The 19797-nt window shown below is 45.9% G+C and overlaps 1 protein-coding gene across 1 annotated transcript in view; it reads left to right on the forward strand.

Annotated features, from left to right (window-relative positions):
• Positions 1 to 19797, forward strand: part of Etv6 (ETS variant transcription factor 6) — a 237125-nt gene that overhangs the window by 97949 nt on the left and 119379 nt on the right. Inside the window, exon 3 of the mRNA XM_052175098.1 lies at positions 1896 to 2025. Within this exon, the coding sequence (XP_052031058.1) occupies positions 1896 to 2025 (130 nt within the window). The remainder of the gene's footprint in view (positions 1 to 1895; positions 2026 to 19797) is intronic.

Here is a 19797-nt window from a genome sequence, read left to right on the forward strand (position 1 = left end):
AATAAAGCTCCTTTGGATTTCAACTGGCTGACAGTTTTCTTTAGAGGTGAATCAGCCAACAGTTACTACGCTGGACACCTTTTCTTTTGATAGAGTCAAGCCAAAGGAGTAGCAGTGCTGAGGATAAAGAAACTGCTTGGTTTGGAATGTTGGATGTGAGTCTCCTTTAAGCCCCCTGTCTAGGTGTCTCTATCTGAGATAGCTGTGTCTGATTTTCCTAGTGCCTGCTAGCTGCTAATGGGCCAGTAGAGATATTAAGTGCATGCTCATAGTATGTCACGGTAGGAATCAGAGACAGAGCACATTAAGGGTAATGTGTGAGCTCCCAGTTTCATGTTCTGTACTCAGAAAAGAGCCCACATGCTGGGTAGCAGTCTCCTGGAGTTTCTGCTAGATGCCGAGCCCAAGGTCCAATAGGTAATCATTGCTGCCCACAGCTTGATCAAGGCCTGAGAAACACATCTAGCTTTTCTCCCATGTGGTCAATGCAGCAACTCCTCTGTTGTGGATGGGTGTCTTCACAGACCCTTTCACAAAGGGCCTCCTGACCTCCTCACCTTATAGCTTCCCAGTCTGGAGCCATCATCCGGCATGAGAGTCCAGGTACCACAGTCACTCCGGCTGGCTGCAGCCACAGTGCAATAAAGGTACAGCACAGGGATAATGTAGAGTTGGGACTATGTGCATTGTGGAGGTGATTCCCAGCCAGACTCTGGTTGCTCAGCTGATGGTAGGTCTCCCACAGTGCAAAGTAGAAACATCTAGGGTAGGAGACTGGAGTAACAGACAAGCAAATCACTGTTTGCTTCAGTTGTTCTAGTATATACTGCTTGTTTGAAGTTGAATTGGTGGACCTGTTGTAGCCCTATTCATCTCCTTGACAATTGATAAGTATCTTTAGTTATGAACAAATAGTTTTTAGTAGACCCCTAGAATACATCAAAGAGAAAGAAAATGGGGGCAAAGGGATGGTTGTTCATGTAGATTCGGAAGGAAGGACATTTAAAAATTGAATATTAGGGGTTGTGGTTTTGGTATAGCGAGATGGTGAAAGAATACGTCACCTGGGGCTATCCTTCTCTGCCGTGCTGGAGGAGTGCTTGCTAAGCTTGTCTGGATCTTTGGAGTCAGTCCCCAGCACAGAATAACCAGACGTGTTCACACCTATCTGTAATCTCAGCACTCAGAAGGTAGAAGCAAGGAGGATTAAGGGTTCAAGGCCATCCTCGGCTACATAGTGAGTTGGAGCTCAGCCTGGGCTAAAGGAGACCATTTCTCAGAATAGAAGACAGAAAAATCTAGGTCTTAATCTTTGGACTTAGAAATCATCGCTTTCCTACTTACTGGTATAGCTCACTATTGCTGGATTCAGGTAAAGGATCCTACTCGGATTAGAAGCTGGGGACCTTGCCGGAGAAGAGAACGCATGGTTTGAGTGCGTTGGCGACATTCATTATGTGACTTGGAAAAATAATTTTGGGGAGTTTCTTTGGCGCACTCCTCTTAGGGTGCCTTGTTTTCATTTGCTCACCTTAATCTTCCTCATTCTGGGACACCCGCTGGCCTGAATCCAAACACCCTGTTTTTAACCTTTCTAGTGTTCTTCGTTTACTTGTTTGAAAATCTAAATAGAACTTAAAAGATGGTATTACTTGAGGATACGGCTACTCTGATGCCAGTGGGTTGCCTGTGTTCCAGGATAACCATGTGTGTGACTCAACACAGTTGTAGATGCCAGGACCATGTTGTGGCATCAGAAGGTTAGGCACACCTGCAAAGGGGATCTCTGGGCAGGCCGATGTCCCCAGCGCCTGCTCCTCCTGCCTTTTGCTAAGCCTGTCACACCTCCATGGCAACATTTCATTTTCTTTTCTCCCTCTCCTTTTCCCTAACAGCAGGAACGAATTTCATATACACCTCCGGAGAGTCCAGTGGCCAGCTACGGTTCCTCCACTCCACTTCATGTTCCAGTGCCTCGGGCGCTCAGGATGGAGGAAGACTCAATCCACCTGCCAGCGCACCTGCGTGAGTGTTGACCGTCAGGAGATGGAGGTTGGGAGGGGGAAGGTCAGACAGACAGACAGACAGACAGAGCGCTGGCCATGAAGATCCCAGGGAGAGGCTCTGGGTCTGAGCCGGAGTTCATGGGACTTGGCTGGCTGACCTAGAGTCTTTGACCCTCACCCCAGAATAGCTTTGGAATGTTTGAGAGTCTTGTCCCTTATTTCTCAATATTTTCACTTGTATTGCATCTGATTAGGACACGGCAGGGAGAAACTCTAGAAATACCTCACATGTGACAGAGTTAATATAATCTATGAGTTTTATTTTCCTTGAAGTTTTTATCTCTAAGTTCATACTTTGTCCGGCTTCATATTTTCTTTTTATCTAGTTATGTGTTCAGACTCATTGCCTTAAGAAGTTTTTTATTTGTGTGTGTAAAGGGGGAGGGTTGTGTTTGGGTGTGTGCCAAGTTGCCTGTATGGAGATTGGAGGGTATTGTTTGGGACTTAGTTCTCGCCTTCCACCATGGGTTCTGAGGAGGCGTGAACTCAGGCTTAGGCCTGCCTGGCAAGAGAAGTTGCCTGCCAGTGTTAGTCTCCAAAGCATTGACCCCCTGCCGCGGTCCTCTGGCAGCTCCTTCACTAGTGGTACCCAGCACAGGGGGTAAAGGGCAGCTGGAGCCTCCAGAGAAAAGCAGTCTCCTTATCACTGGTAGCCAAGAAAACGCTGGCTCCTCCGGCATGAATGTTGTCTGGAGGGCACATGTCCAGGTTCTAGAGGGCACTGGGGTCACCTCGGGCCTTCCAGAAAATAAAAATAAAATGATTCCAAGTGACTCAGATGTCAAATCGTTCTGCTCACTGGCCCTTGGTGTGACTGTGGTCCTCAGGTTGTCCCGCTCTCTTTGTGTATCCCTCCTCGGGAGATGCTTACTGAAAGTAGGGGACAAGGGGACGGGGGAGGCAGGCTCAGTAAATAAGGTGATTCATGCCAGGGGTTGGGGGTGGATCTCCAGCAGTACTGTGGGCCATCCCTCTCTTCTGGGGCATTGAGAGCACTGGAACCTCCCTCCCTCCCTCCACCCATGTTTATAGAGTGTCGCCACACATGACCCTCTAGACACTCCTGCCTCACTTCTCCAGCAGGGAGGTAAAAGGCACAGCTTCATCACAGCCTTCTGCCCCTGCAGCGATCTTGAGAAGAGGTTGCACTGTCGTCCTTGGAAAGTGGGACTCTCTCGCAGTTCCAGTAGAGCAGACAGAACTGGAAATGACACAGCAGGCAGTAGCGATTTTGCCGCCAGGCATTGTCCTGTGACCAGTATATTTCCTTCAGGAATGTTCACCTTGGGGTAGAACATTCGTGTGCAGATAAAACCCCGGTACTAAATCTTCTCTCTTACTCGATTTGCCAGTCGTTACTGTAGCCGGTGATCTGCCAGGCACTCTCAGATGCACCAGGTACCAAGATCTAGAAAGCAGAACTCTGCTTCTATAGAGCATAAAAATTACTTTCCCCAGATAGGGCAAAGTTTCCTTTATACTAATTTGATTCCTATATTTTGCAATACTCCTCAAGGGACCCCAAATCCTGATAAGCCTCTGGGTACCTTTCAACATACATGAGCTCTTTACTGGAGAAGTTTCATAGGCAGACAAACAAGGTAGCAAGTCAAAGCAGACTTTACTGGCGATCGGATCTTCATTCTGAGCTCGATGTACCCTTCAGCTGTGAGTTGGCCATTTATTAGGTCTTCCTTTCATGTTTGTGTTTGGAAAAGAGAATGCTTAACAGTCCCTCTGATTTTAAAGATGACAAATCTCATCTCCAACGTCATTATCCCGATCTCGAAGTGTACATTAGTTTCTCCTTGAGAAGGCAACTAATTGAACCATCTCTGTACGTTTCCCAGGAGTATTAGCCTCTTTAATATGGAGAGAGAGAGAGACAGTCATCCCATCCCATGTGTATGTGTGTGTGTGTATGTATTTTACATATATATAAATTTATGTGTAAGGGTATACACACACACACACACACACATGAAGGGGATTCATTGGAGTGACTTATAGGCTGCAGTCCAACTAATCCAGTAATGGCTAGCTGTGAACGCAAAGTCCAAGAGTCTAGAAGTTGCTCAGCCCCACAGGCTGGATGCCTCCGCTGATCTGAGCATGCTGGAGTCTCAGTGCTCCGGTGAAGGGACGGATGTGCTGGCAAGAAGAGGGCAACCAGGCAGAGAGCAAAAGCTTCCTTCTTCTATGTCTTTACACAGACTTCCTGCAGGAGGTATGGTCCATAGTAAAGGTATGCTTTCCCACCTCAAGATTTAGATTAAAGGTCTGTGCCTTCCAGTTTGTTTTTTTTTTTGTTTGTTTGTTTGTTTTTTGGGTTTTGTTTTTTGCTTTTTGTTTTTTGTTTAGTTTTGTGCCTTCCAGTTTTAAGACCAGATCAAAGGTGTATCTTCCTTCCTCAAAGATCTGGACTAGACGTGGATTTACCCACTTCAAAACAAGCAGAAAATCTCACAGGTGTGCCTTCCATTTCTGGATTGTAGTTTATAGCCAAGTTGACAACCACAAATAGTCCTCACACTAGCATATCACTAACTACAGTACACTGTCGGGATAGCTAGTAATAAGCTGGGCGTAGTGGCCCATGCCTTTAATCCCACCACTGAGGCAAAAGCAGGCGAGTCTCTGCTACTTCAAGGTTAACCCAGTCTAGAAAGTAAGAGTTTCCAGATCAAAGAGAGACCCTGGTTCAAGAAAACAAACAAAATTAGTAATATCTGGCTATTATTGTGGCACCATATGAAGCCTTAATATATAAATTTTTTATTTCAGTCTCACATCAATATCGGTAAGTATATTTTTCCTCTTTATTTCCACATTATAGCATATAGGCTAACTCTATGTTATACATAAAGGTTTGGAGATTTTTAATTTTATTTTTTGGCAGAGCTAAGAATCAGACCCATAACCTTTCATATACTAAGCAAGCACTGTACCACAGAACTTTATCCCTAGCTCGAGGCTTCAAGAATTTAAGTAATTTTATAATATTGGTCACAGAATTAGTAAGATGACATGGTCAAGATTCAAGTTCTGTCTCATCTAGCCTCACAGCTTAGATTCTTACTCTTTATGCTACTGTGAGCTGTGTGTTTAATCTACTTATTTCACATGGATGAGTTTAGGGTGGCTGCTTGGCCAGTTGTCGGACATGTCCCCAGAACTGCTTTGTGCCTGGAACCTATTTTCTGAACTATTGTTCTGTCAAGGGGAACTCATGTGTCACCCTTAGACAGATGGATGGGTGGATGGATGGATGGTCACCAAGATAATGACCCACTGTGGAGCTGTAGCACATTACTGGTGACCTGGGAATAATCAGTAAATTATGGATTTGTGTCAGGGCAGTGATTTTTGCCTGAGTGTCTCAGCTTAAGTGATAACTCTCCGTGGTAGTCTGCAGGAGCCCTGTTGTGACATGGTCTCTCTCAACATCTGGAATGAATCCTCTCAACATAGAGGTTCCCAGGCTCTTGCTGTGTGCCCTCTGCCGGGGCTTTCCAGGCAAGCTAGCCCAGCCTCCCTCCTCCCTCTCTTAGTCTAGGACTGTCTACTCCTTATTCTGAGGAATTCAGTGGTCACCAACTCTGTGAGGTTGGGCCATACACTTGAAGACACATCCCAGCTGAGTTTCCAAACCTAAAAGAATAAAATAAATACTCCAGCAAGGGAATTGGGTTACTGCTGTTTTAATGTGAGATTCCAGACAATTCCCAGTAGAATGCGCGTGGAAAGTCCGGGGAAGAGTCTGGGAGGCAGGAGGGCAGCAGGACATTTATGGTATTACAAGGTCGAGTGCATTCTCAGAGGCCTGTTTTAAAAGAAGAACAGCCCGGTGCGGCTCCCAGTAGCTTCTGTCACCGGTTCTCACTGATCTCCAGCTTTAGCCCCTCGCCCTTGGCTTTCTTTTCTTGTCATATCCTTAAATGAAAATAAGATTTGGAAATGGGGGGAGGGCATGAGTCTCATAGCCGAGCTTCTCACACGGAGTCTTACCACTGTGTCTGACAAGCTCAAGTCCACTGAAGACCTCGACCTGGCAAATTAGCGGAGAGGGAGCAGGAAAGAGGCTTTGCCCGACTCAGGTTTGGGGACGTGATAAAGGGGGGGTGATAAATGAAGCAAGTGTTAAGGAACGCTTATGAGGCGCTGAAAGGGCATGCAGGATAATGCGGGCCTGGGTGCACGAGTCCCTGTCACTTTGGTCCTCGGTGCCCAGAGCTGCAGATGCTGTGTTGAGCAGCGGTCCTGCTGCCGACCTCCCTGTTCATTGGAAAGGACAGGAAGGGCACGGATCTCCTCTGCTCTTTTTTCCCTCTTATATAAAGCGTCGTTTATAAGCCTGAGGGTAGAAGGGCTGAGGTATGGTCACAGCAGCCACTGAAAGCCAAAGTTACCTTCTTTGTGCTCCTGTGACAACACTCTGGGTCAGGTTCGCTGTTGATCCTCACCATGGCTTGGAAAGAGGAAGTCCTTGCCCTGTGCTCTTGGGGATTGGGGGACCCTTACTGGGACTTACCTTTTGTCATCTTACCAGAAAGTGAGGCCTCACAGGGAGCTACCACAGTGCTGCTCTGTTAGATTTGCATCCCTGTGAGCAAGTAGACTTAAAAGGATGAAAGTTGTATTTTGGTCCATCCTTCTGAACTTCCGATGTGTGGCCATGGGCTCCTTTGTTCTGGGCCTGTGGCAAGGCAGAACACGACAATAACACAATAGCTTCCAGGAAGCAGAGACAGGGAAAGGGAAGGACCAGAGCCCTACAGCCCCTCAGGGTCATACCTCCAGTCATTCAGCTTCTTTTTATAGGCCCCGCCTTCTAAGGGTCCCACCATATTCTAACAACACCGTAGGCTCTGGCGTCCAGCCCGTTTTCATATGGGTCTCTAGATGTCCAAACCATAGCAGATTCATAATGTGTTCATAGGGTCTCCCTCTTTAAGCACACAGGCCTCAAACAGCCCAGGCTGGGCTATAGAGTAGCAAGATACATGTGTTACAGGTGTATGGAGCAGAATTTAAACAGTTAAGTGCCTTCTTTTAAATCTCTGTGAAGCACGATTATCCCATGTTTAGTTGATTTAATCACATTTAATCCGAGGTTGACATTAATGCCATTTTCCTGAAGAGTTTGCATCTTACCCTGTCGGTCTCACCTTGCTCAGTCCCTAAGAGTTGATATTAAAAAATCGGAACCCAGGATTTAATATTTAATAGGGCTTTGGTTTATGATGTTGCGGCTTAATAATTAGCCATAATAACTGGCCTGAGTTTTCCAGAGTCGGGACACCAGGAATAGTCCCCTGGCTCTCCAATGTTTTCTTGTGAATCTTTCAAAATTCTTACATTACTACTCCTGCTTGTGTGTGTTTAATAATTTAATTGTATGCCTTGCTGTGGGAGCCTGGCTGCTCACCCACTTTGCTGCTGTGTCTCCTTAGCAGAGTGACTGGGGTTCAGCCAGTTGCATGGTGAGCTGAACCCCTTCCGAATCCGCACACAGAGACAGATGTGGCAGGCACCTCTCTTTTAATTGGCTGGAACCATAATTCTATACTTCGAAGCCATGCTTGTCCTCAAAAGCAGAGACAGCCATGAGAGCTAAATATAATCTAGTTAATATTTTATCGTGTTGTTAGAAACAAGATGCATCCGTATGTGTTATTTAATCGTGTGACAGTTCTTGAAGGAGGCGTTCCTGATCCAGCCTCAGGTCAATGGGTTGTCCAGGCTCACACAGGATGGAAAGGGTCGAACAGGATTTCTGCCCCACACGGTACCTTTTAGCCTTTCTAGGAGAAGGCATAGAGGCAATATATCAGGGACTGGAAGATTAGTCCACCAAGGAAAGTGGATAGACAGTCATAAATGAAAGATTCAGTGCCAGGCGTGGTTCTAAAGATGCCCCTTGGCCATGGATAGGTGCAGAGCCTCTTCCGTCAGGCTAGCATGTCCCTTTTCGAAGGCTGAGGGGGAAGTGTCCGGTAGAGTTAGAGCCAAGGATAAGGACTATCTCTTTCTGGTTTTCTCCAACTGCTCTGCTGCCCCTTTGCTTTATTTTCTTGTGAGCTCAGATTGAAATTCAGTTTATTTCTGCAACCTTTGGCAAGACTGGCTTTAAAGGCCTCTGAGGACCAGCTCTGAAGACTGACTGGGCTTTAGTCTCAGGACAGTGTCTTCCAAGTAGAGGGCTCAGCTTCTCTAAGACTAACTTTCTAGTAATGTCTGCTGACTCTGGAGAGGCGAGAGATTCTTGTAAATGACAGAGTTCGTATGTATAACCCTGGCATAATGCCTGATGGCGAGGAGGAGGAGGAGGATCACCCGGTACAGGTCTGCTGTGGTCTGTGCAACGTAACACTCTCAAACTGCATGGGTAGGCGCATGCTGCCAGCTGCCGATCTCCTTAGAGAAAGGGCCTGGAACTAACTCATCCTGTGCAAGCAGGGTTACTTTGCTGTCAGTTTCCCATGATTGACAGGTTCCCTCAGTCTGGAACTTTCCCTGACCTTCCCCCTCTCAGCTTCTCAGCTCTGTCAAACCTTCCTAGGCCCTTGGCCATCATCAGTGTTCCAGAGGTGACCTCTCCTTACAGCCACTTGTGACATGTGGTGACATCACCACCAGCAGAGTTGAGACTAGGGCACGGGAAAAGCTAATTCCCAGCCAGTGTCTTAAAGCCATACTGACTTCTGGCAAAGTTGGTCAAGCTACTGACATTTTTATCTTTCATTGGTCCTTAAGCCTTCCTTTGGGGACCTTCATGTTTTTATATCCAGATGCTCAAAGGTTCTCAGTTTTCCTTGTAGCACGTGGGATAATACAGGGGTCCGGCTTAGCTGCTTCAGATAACTTGAAGGTGGAGGGGGGTGGCTGTCTACAGCAGAACAGCCAGCCAGGATGCTTCGGAAGGGAAATTTCCTTTTTGGGTGTGCTGTCTGAAAGAATTTCCGATGCAGGCAGACGTTAATTCCTAACTCCTTGCTTCCTGATAAGGAAGCAGCTTCAATAAATGCAGCTATTTATAGCTGTCTCTCTTCTCTCTCTTTAAACATATAACCAGAGGTTTATTGACCTTTTCTTTCACTGCACATTCCATGCAGCGGGCTGTGTGTACATTTAAGGCAGTTCCTCTAGCAAGAGCTCTGACGGTTGTTCTGACTCTCGGTGGGATCCGGAGGGGAAACACAGCCACCTCGTGCGTGTCAAGGGCTCACACATTGTTTTGGCCTTATGAACTAGACAGTTAGAAGTCAGTGGCAGTTGCTGGTCCCCATGTGCTGCTTTGTGAGTAGATGGACTCGTTGCTCTGGCTTTTTTGCTGCTGGGATGATCTGCTGTGAACAGATTGAGAGGAGAGCTGTGTTTTGGTTCATGGTTTCAGAGAGTTCAGTTCATGGTCGCTAGCCCCTTTTCTGCGCCCCTCGTGAAGTAGATCTTACGGCAGAGGGCCTGTGGTGGAGGAGTTTCCTCATGGGCTAAGGAGGAAGAAGAGGAAACCAAAGCAAGATGCATTCCCAGGGACATGTCCCCAAAGGCCTGTCTCTTCCCTCTAGACAGAAGTTCCCATTTCTCTCCGTCTTCCAGTAACACCATCCTATTAAGAATCCATTGATGGAGCCATCTGGCCCTAAAGATGCAGTTGTGTCTAGAAATGTCCCACGGACATACTCAGAGGTGTGCCTCCTGAATCTCTTGAGCATTCATTTCTTTCTGTTTTGAAATGCGTTTTGGTTTATTCCTTTAGAGTTGCATGCAATGTCTTTTGGTCAAAAATGCTCCTAGTTCCTCCCTGCCAACCCCTACCAGGGTGACTTCATGGCGTCTCCCTCCCAACTCCAGGTCCTTTAGATGTGCCTTAAGACAGTCAACAAGAGCAATTAATCATCATAATACGTGAATCCAGAGGTTTCTGATTTATTCTAGACTCTTCATACGCTTAGGACAAACAGAACCATTGAAAAATATGAGACACTGAGACTATCAGTCAGTTTTATGAAGAGAATTGGTCGACATAAAATGACTTTTTTTTTTTAATCCTGAGAGGTTCTGTGGCCTTCTCTTGACGGGCTAAGGTCCTGCAGATTGACGAGTCCCACCTGTATACATGTAAGTAGGCTCATGTACATTCAGGCACGCCTTAGCAGGCATGATGCTGATTCTGTATGACGTGAGCTTGTTGTGTGCTTCCCTAAACTCTCCCCTTCTCTTCATTCTCAAAAATGAAGCTGACTTTACACAAGTACACCACAGTTCCCATTCCCAGAGAGCGTCCTTTTCCTCCCATTTTGCTCAGTGCTTGAGCTGCACCTCTTCTGTAACCCCCTCTTGAAGTTTCTGGCCGGGACAGCTCCATCCTTCCAGAAGGAAATCGCAGAGGAAACCTCCAGGTGTTAACTGGTTTCACTGCTGTCCTAGGTAAATTTGGACTCTCAGTTGCTTGTGCCAAGTATGAGTATTTTGTGGGTTCCTTTACTAACTCTCATCTGAAGCAAGGGTGACGAAAGATTCGGGGGCCTTACGCAGTTCCTGACTCTGGCCGTATGCCCAGTGTAGATTCCCGGGTGCTGCCAGTCACCTAGACCTCACATTCCCGCTTCCAGCTTAGATGGGTAGAATAAGTCCCATTCTTTTGAAATTGGTCATTCATATCGCTTCCTACAGACTAAGGATGCTAATCGCTGTTAGATGGCACTGTTAGATTCCAGTAATAGAACTGCAGATTGCAGCTGCTGATAATGGGTAAAGAGCTGTGGGTGCGCGGTAGATGTAGAGAGGATTCCTGGAAGGAAAACACAGTCAGGGAGCTCTTGGCCTTACAGGAAGTTAATCCCCAACCTTTGAGGATGGAATACTAACTCAGGCTGTTTGCTGGGGAGGGTGAAAGTTTGTAAGGGGAAATTAAACAATCCTGTCTTTTTGTTTTGTTTGTTTTAAAGTGCTTGTGGAACAGGTATTGAAGGATATGAAATAGTGCTTTGTTTTGTTTGTTTGCTTTCTTGCTTAAGAGTTTTCTGTAGCCCAAGCTGACCTATTCATTATGTAGCTGAGTATGACTTTGACTTGAGGATCTTCCTCCCTGTACCCATCAAGTTCTGGGATTAGAGAGACATGTGCCAACAACACATGTCTAGATGTACTAGATCTTAAATACCATTTTTTAAGAATTATTTTTATTTATTTATTTATTTATTTATTTATTTATTTATTTATTTAAATGGTCTGTCAACTGCCAGCATTTCGAAGCAATGTTTCATCCCAGGAGCCATTCCAAGGTCACCTGTTTTTAACACTAACTCTTAACACTAGTTCAGAGGCTCTGTGGTAGTGTCGTGTTCAGTAAGTACTGATAGCCATTACTGTGTAGAGAACACTTTCTCTGTGCCAGGAACTACTGTAACGTAGTCTGAATAATCACAAACACATTTGAGGCTCAGATGTGGCACATTGTATCCCTGGGGACACACACAGAAGTCAGAGGAAATCATGACCTGACTCCACATCTTGTCCCAAGACGGCTTTCCTCACTTCACATGCCATCTCGAATGCGTTAGGAACTAATTAGTTATTTCATTCCAGCCGTTGGTTAGGAGGAAAATAAAAGCTTCCAGTTGCTTCTCTTTTTTGAAAGAAAGAAAAAAAAAAGAAATCAAGCAAAATTGATATAAACAACTGACAAGAAGACCCAAGGGGATAAAATCAGAGATACAAACCCGACAATCTTAGAAGATACAATTTCAGATCCAGTCCTGTGGGAATACTGTTATCTGTCACATGTTTCCAAGTGTAAATTGTAGCATGTTAGGAACAAAAATTGAATGACGCCAACAGAGGTTTCCATTGTACCAAGTTTTCCATCTTTGATGAAGAAGCACTCTGCCTTATGGTTAACACAGATCACCTGTAAGGGTGGTGACAGGTTAGGATGCTGATTGTAACACTGACTTCACAAAGGACAACACCACACTTCCTCATAGTCCATGCTAGGCTGATGTGCTTCAGGATGTGGCCTGGTGTGCTGGGGCCTCAGTTTCACCCATGATTCACTCACGCTGGGACATTTGTACAACCGCCAGGGCAGCTGCTCTCCCGGTCAGGTCTCTGAGCTCCTGGCCCCGTGTGGGCTGTGATGTGGGGCATCTCTGCCACAGATGATCTGTTCTCCTGGAAAACAGTTTATCTGTCAAATGAAAGAGCTCGAGGCCATGGTTCCTGAGTTCTTCCAGACTCACACAGATTATATTATTCTGATTCCAGAGAAGCTCTGTGCTTCTCAACTACCGAGCACTATCTACAGACGCACGGATGGCGCTCATTCATTTGATTGCCGGTCCTCAGCCTCCAATTTTGGTGCAGATGGTAGTGTTTCGATGATGCAGATTATCCTCCGCTTGTGCTGTGTGACTGCTTTGTGAGGTTGCTCCTCTACAAGGAAATATGGAAATCTAGAGTCTGGCTCTGCCGGACTTTGCTCTGGGATGCCTGTGTGTTGGAGGCGAAGTAATGCTTTTATGGGATGGAAATAAGTGCCCACTCGTGTGCTGTGCAGGGTTTCTGCCACCAGCTCTGTGGTGCTTCCTTAGGCCAGCCCCAGGACCCGGCAGCTTAGTCTTCTAGGCCAGCTTCTCTGTTCGAAGCACCCTTTATGGCCTGAGAATTGCCTGTGAGCTGGCCCTTTGCCCAGGGCATTGCACACAGGTGTAGCTTCCTGTAACTGCTTGATCCCCGCTGTGTGATCTGTGGGAATCCCCTCATGACTCAGGGCATATTCGGGTTTTTTGTTGTTGTAGTTTGCGAAAGTTGCAGTGTGCACCTTCCTCCCTCTGGAAGCTGTCCACGGAGCCAGTGATCAGCACAGAGAGCCCACATGACGAGCCTCCTTCAGCCAGCCACACAGCACATGCACAATTAATACTACATTAATTAATTATGGAGAAAAAAGGCCAAGCTGGCAGAGGGTTGAAGGCTTTCAGCTTCTAAAGTGAAGGCTTTGATTGTGGGCTTTAAAATACATTTCCATCAGCCTCAGCAGCAGAGAATCTGTGACACTTAGACGGTCCCCTGGGCATGAAAACTCACAGCCAAGAAACTTTCTAAACACAGGATCTGAACCAGTTACTTGAGTCATCCATGAGTTGCCACAGGCTGTCCAAAGGGCATATAAGATTCAGAAGAAAGGGATTGCCCAGAGCACAGTGATTTGTGAACAAACTGATAAAGGGTTTTGTTCTGTCTTCCTTTTATTTTTTACTAGTGAGTCACCAACTTCAGAGACTCTGGGAAGGAAAGCACAGATAGGTGAGAGGGACTTGGACTTGGTGGTAACCTTCTTGATACACACACACACACACAGAGAGAGAGAGAGAGAGAAAGAGAGAGAGAGAGAGAGTGTCAGTCTATCTGTCTGTCTCTGTCTGCCTGCCCCTTGACCCCCTGGGCTTTGGGGGTTGTGTTCTTACTAAATCTGGACAGAGTGGGGAGAAAATGCTGCCCTTCCTCCTGCAGTTGGAAATGCTTCTCACAGGCTGGTAGTGAAGCCCCCACACAGCATCCCTGGCCATATTGTTGCTTTCATTCATAACTCTTAACCATCCTGTGTGAGACTCACTGACCATCAACCCTGGCTGTGGTGTAAATAGTCATTCACCCAAGTATTTGGAGTTTCATCTAAAGGTATTTTTAAGATCACAAAAGTAGAAATCCCCTGGGATGGTTTCCTTGCCTGAGACTGTGCCGTTATAAATTGTTCTTTTCAAACTATCCTTGGAGCTGGGGGCAGCCCAGTGGATAGAGGGCTTGTTTAGTGTACACGAAGCCCTGGGTTCAATCCCAAGCAGATGAGCCAGGCATGTTGACCCCAGTCCAGCACACAAGGGGGACTACAGTCAAACGACTTGAACGTTCTGATCCTGTGCCACCTGAAACTCAAGACTAACAAAAGCAAGTTTAAATGTATGCATTTGTTGTTTGCCATTGTGATACTTGAAGCTGAGAAAAGTTTTTCTTTTGATTTGTAGGCAGAGAAAAATTTTTTTTTAGGTAAACTTGAGTGTGTGTGTATGTGGTGTGTGTCTGTGTGTACACGTGTACATGCATGCACACATGTAAACACACATGTGTCTTTGGGATTATAGCAGTTATTCATCCAGATATCTACTTCACAGAACTCCTGTGGGGATGATTTCTGCCACTGACACATTGTGAGGAAAGAAAATGGCAGACACAGTGGAGTAGAGATCATGGTGTCCACAGTGGGGTATTGTAGTATGGACATTGCCCTGCAGCTGTGCCACTGCCTGCCTATTGGCACCTTTGTTTGCTGAAAGGAATATTGAGACTCCCAAGTGCCTGATGCTGCACCCAGGACAGAGAGCTTCTAGTTGCCTGTGAACAGGACCAGTGTTCTGCAAAAGCAGGGAACGGGGCCCCCCAGTTGAAATGATTTTTGAGTGCCTTGAGTGTGAAATGTCTGCTGTAATGAACTATCTCTGCGCCTGCCTTTCCACCTTTGAAAGACATTCCTTTTGCATCAGACGTGTTTCCACTGAGCCCAATTAAAACATTTTTTTTTAGATTTATTTATTTTCTGTGTGTCAGTATGTTGCCTGCATATATGTATATATTGCATCACATACATGCCTCGGGATAGTTGTAAGACACCATGTGGGTGTTGGGAACTGAAATACACGGGGTGCTTTGCAGGGGTGGTGACTGTAAGAACAGTAGGTGTTTTGACTTCTAAACAATCCTTCCCAGCCCCTATCCCTACATTTAAAAGAAAATAGCAATGTACGTAGTGCCTTGGATGGATAACATGAGTAGCCCAAGTCCTTTCGTCATGAAAATTAATTTATTAAATCTCTCGATTCTCTTATATCTATAGCTAACATGGCAGGCCAAGGATCAAGTTGGAAATGATGCCTGTAATTTTACTCAGGCGGTTTTCCTCCATGGAGGAGATAGACAAATGAAGCAGGAGAAGCTCCAGGTCCCTTGATTGATGAAGACGAAGTGCTTTGAACCTAAAGCCTCGAGGCTGAGAAGAGCAGTCAGCCCTACTGCATAGCAGGCTCGGGTCTTATCTCTAGACATGGCCAGCCGTGATCTTAGCCAGACAAGCTGAGCATCTTGAAGGCACCCACCATCTTGAGGATTCAGGCCCATCAGGCAAAATCTGTGAGTTTGCAGGTACAAATCGACACACATGTGAATTCAAGTTTCAGTGAGGGGGTCAGGAAGATCTTGACCCTACCAGGGTAACTTACAGGTATGTCTGTAGTGAGGACTCCGGATATGGAATTTGGGAGAACAAGTTTCGGTAGCACTTCAGGTTGAATAGCAACTTCTGTGTATAGAGTGCTTACCGTGGACATTTTAGCATGGGTTATGTCACCGAGTCCTCTTGACAGCCCTGTGAACTGAATTTCCTTATCTTCACCGTTAAGATGAAAAGCCCAGTTTAAAGAGGTTAAAAGAAAAACTCAAGAGGCAGAAGCAGGCAGACTTCTGAGTTCGAGGCCAGCTTGGTGTACAAAGTGAGTTCCAGGACAGCCAGGGCTACACAGAGAAACCCTGTCTCGAAAAACCAAACGAGAAAAAGAGAGAGAAAGAGAAAAAGAAAAACTCAGCCAAAGTCTCTCTCAGAGCTCATAGGCAATCCGGTGGGCCTTTCAGAGTCTTTATCTTTCTTCCCAATATAAACCAAAGCCCTATTATCTAGATGAAAAGAATGAAAAACAATGTCACATTCCCTCTGAGACTCAACTGTGGTTAAGACTTCATAAATTTTAGAAAAATAGGATAACTCACCAGAGTAAACATTTAAAAACCACCTCACAGCAAACAGCTACCACAACCCCAAACCTCAAGGTTCATATATTGAGATCTCAGTGAGCTTCGTGATTCTCCTCCGTCTCTTAAAGACTGCTCTGTTTCCTGGTAAATAATATCCCTTCAGAGCCCTGGCACATAAATAGTGTAATAAGATCAGCTCCGAGCAGGCCGCCGTTCTAGTGCCCTCTAATTGCAGGGTGAAAATCCCGGGCTGCCTTAGCTCCTCATCTGTCTATGTCTCTCTGGCCACTGCCTGATACCCAGTCTGAGGTTCAACACCGTCTCTTCTTTTTGTGCTTTAGATAGATCAGTCCTTTGCACAGATTTTTTTTTTTAAATAAAGTGATTTGAAATGGAAAATTAAAAACTTAAATGCAAGTTTGGCAGCTTCTCCTTTCAGAAGCTTCATGAAATTCTCTATAGCACAGCTGCTCTGGATTCTCACCACTTAGCTGTTCTCAAGATGTCTGAGAGATTAATTCTTATAGGGGTGTGGTTGCAGATACTCCTCCTCCCCATGTTTCGCTGAGAATCTTCACTGGGAAAAGTTGTGTGGAAAATCCCGTCACCCGGGGTAAAGGGTTCTTGAGTAATAGATACCTTTGGGGGTCTGTTACGGTACCATTTTGTTTCTATGTGTTCTAATCATTTGAAATACTGTCCTCTCTGGTAGAAATCTGAAATCTTATGTGTGATCCTGATAAGTGTGTGCCGACACTGTCTCAGGGTGCCTGTGTGTGTGTGTGTGTGTGTGTGTGTGTGTGTGTGTGTGTGTGTATGTTTGTGTGTGTGTATGTGTGTGTGTCTGTCTGTCTGTCTGTCTGTCTGTTGTCTCTATGGGTATGGGTACTTCAGTCCTTTCTGGCACATTTAAGCTCTCCACGTCTCACAGGCAGCAGTAGAGGACAAGGGTGGCATCAGAGAATGGAGAGTTTTGCAGGGGTCCCCACCCACTCACTGGCCCAGAGATCAACTGTTTATCCCTGGGTCCCGGCAGCAGCCGAAAGCCAGGGGTGTTTTTGGGATCCGGCTGCCAAAGTTTCTTGAATCAGCCTTGTTCAAAGGCATATGCTGGGCTCACTTCTGAGGGAAATTTCCTTTTTGGGGAAGTTGAAGCAAAGGAATTTCCTGTGTGGGCAGACAGAGCTTCCTGACGTGAAGGCTTCTTGGAAGGGAAACGGTTTCATAATGAAATGACAAATTAAAGATATACCAGCCGGGTTCACTTCAAAACAGCTATTGAGAGTGCAGGCAAAGCCCTATTATACCCCCTCACAGAACAAAAATAAATCCCATCCTGACAGGTTTCTATATGCCGGGTTATATCTGTCCCCCCACACCTTCTTTCCCAGCCTCCCACATGCTCCCTTCCTCCCACCCCCACTAGCTACCACCATCTCTGTCTTTAACAGGATTAGAGCAGTCTCGGGGAGTCCCGGGCATCCTTCCTGCCTCTGTCACCTTTCCTTACCAGCTTCTCCCATCCTAGGAGTGCGTGGAGCCTCCTTGTAGGTGATGCTAAAGCCCCGGGCTGCCCAGACTTAGAAATGACCTCTTTCCTTCTTTTGACCTAAAGCAGTGATTGAAGATGGCTTCAGCTGGTTCTTTTGGCTGCCCCTTAAAATCTTGTAGGCAGTCCATGTAACTGCTATTCTTATCTCAGAGCTGGTCTGAAGCTGGCTTTGTTCAAGAAAATAGAGCTCTCTCTGCACTGGGCAGATGACAGTCTTGTGCTGAGCGTGTAGATTTTTTTGCAGTTTGGTCAGCCAGCAGGGTTTTGTGTTTGTCTTGTACACTGATATGAAGACACCCTTTGTTGCTCTTGTTTGTATTTTTAAGACAGGGTCTTGCTTCATAGACCTGAGACTGATCAAGAACTCTCACCTTGTAGACTAGGTCTTGAGTGTAATCCTTCTGCTGTCACTTCCTGAGTGTGCATGGCCCCTCTCTGACTCTGTCTCTGTCTGTCTGTCTGTCTGTCTGTCTGTCTGTCTGTCTATCTGCCTGCCTGTGTGTGTGTGTGTGTGTGTGTGTGTGTCCCTCTCCTTCCTTTTCTCTCCCCTCCTTCTCCCCTCTTTTGTTAGGGATAGGGTTAAGGATTGAACTCAGGACCTTGTGTATCTTCCACTAAATTACACCCCAGCACCCTACATTTCTTTTCTTTTTCCCTTCCCTTCCCTTCCCTCCCCTCCCCTCCCCTTCCCCTTTCCTTCTTTCTTTGTCTCCTTCCTTTTTTTATAAACAACAAATTAAGAGGGAAAAGGATAAGGGCACCATTTGGGCAGTATAAGAACAGCCATTATTCATTAGGCTTAGGTCAGTAGGATCAAACACTTACAGGCTTTGGAAACCAATGACTAGATTGTCATTTCTAGCACCATACAGCCGGCAGGGCAACCAAGTCGCTTAACCTCCTGGCCTCAGTTTCCTTGTCCCATCAGTGAGCACAGCAGTGCCTTTTCTTCAGTCGTGTACAGAAATGAGGTTGTGATCTCAAACAGACTCTGCAAACACTCGTAGCTCCATCACAGTTTTTCATTAATCCACCAGTGGACTCTTTTGGGGTTGAGACACAGTATTAGGCTAAGATAGTAGAATTATATTTACAGATCAACTTGGCAAATATCTATTAGAGATTTTTCTTTCTATACAGCTAGGCTTGGTGGAAAAAAATATACCAAGTTAGACATTTAGAATGGCCATGTAGCATAGAATGAAGAATATTGAACTTGGGGACGAGAAGCTGAACAACAATCCTGTTACTCAATCTTATTTATCCACGTGAGCCTCCGTTGTTCATCTATAATTCTGGAAGAATCTAGACTCTGAATGTACCTCTCTCTTTGCAATCCTCACATTATGATCAATCTTAAAGGATCTTTTAAACTAAGACTGTGCATGTGTTGTCTGAAGAAGCTGAATAACTGTGTGTGTGTGTGTGTGTGTGTGTGTGTGTGTGCGCGCGCGCGCGCGCGCAGAAACTTTATAACATGTCCAATTCCCCTCTGGGATTCAAAGCAACTACCTAATATGGGTGTGAGCTGTCCAGGGTGGGTGCTGGGAACTGAACTCAGATCCTCTGTAAGATCAGGATGGCCTCGTAGACACTGGCTGTCTCTTTAGCCACAGGCCTTGCCTTTTGCCGTTGTTTATAAATTCTATTCTAAGGAGTCAGGAAGACATGTGTCTTCATAGCATCTCAAGAGTCGAGACAGATTTTGTTAGTGTGTGTGAGGTAAGCAGGAAAATACGGTGCTTCCCAGACATATGAGCTGTAGTGATTTATCACTGGGGGCTTCTGGTGATGCTGACGTGGAAATAATGGGGACTGTGGTTGAATTTGGTAGTTTCCTCAAGAGGACTTACTTTGAAGCCCCAGTTTTTCTCTCAGAACACCCAGGACACTTTCAAATGGTTGTCCATTTAAACCTGCCCTTCACGACTACTCCTGTTCAAAGGAGGTTGAAAGGCGGGAATCCAGTCTTGGTGGTCAGCCCATCTGACTCTATGTTGTGTGGTGGCTGCTAAACCATCCTGCCTCTCATTTCCCATCTGCTTTAGAGAGGAAGGTTTACTAATAGTGTCTCAAAATCTCCTAAGCACCCATTTTAACCCGAGGAAAATGAGATGCCAAAGGAGTTTGTAAAGCTGCGGCTTACAGGGTGCAGGGTTCTAGAGCTGTAACGGGTTGCTGCCTCAGTTTTACTTTCATCAAGCCTGATGGGTAGGCAACTCTGTCGATGCTTTACAGACACGCATATGCGGAGTTTGCTGAGTTGGTAATATGCTTGCCACAAAAGCTTCAGTATTTTGACTTCTGTCTCTAGAACACACATGAAAAAGCCAGGGTTGTTGGTGTATGCCTGTTATCCCAGTCCGGGGGGTG

This window comes from Apodemus sylvaticus, chromosome 2, assembly GCF_947179515.1.
Source record: "Apodemus sylvaticus chromosome 2, mApoSyl1.1, whole genome shotgun sequence".
Classification (NCBI taxonomy): Eukaryota; Metazoa; Chordata; class Mammalia; order Rodentia; family Muridae; genus Apodemus; species Apodemus sylvaticus.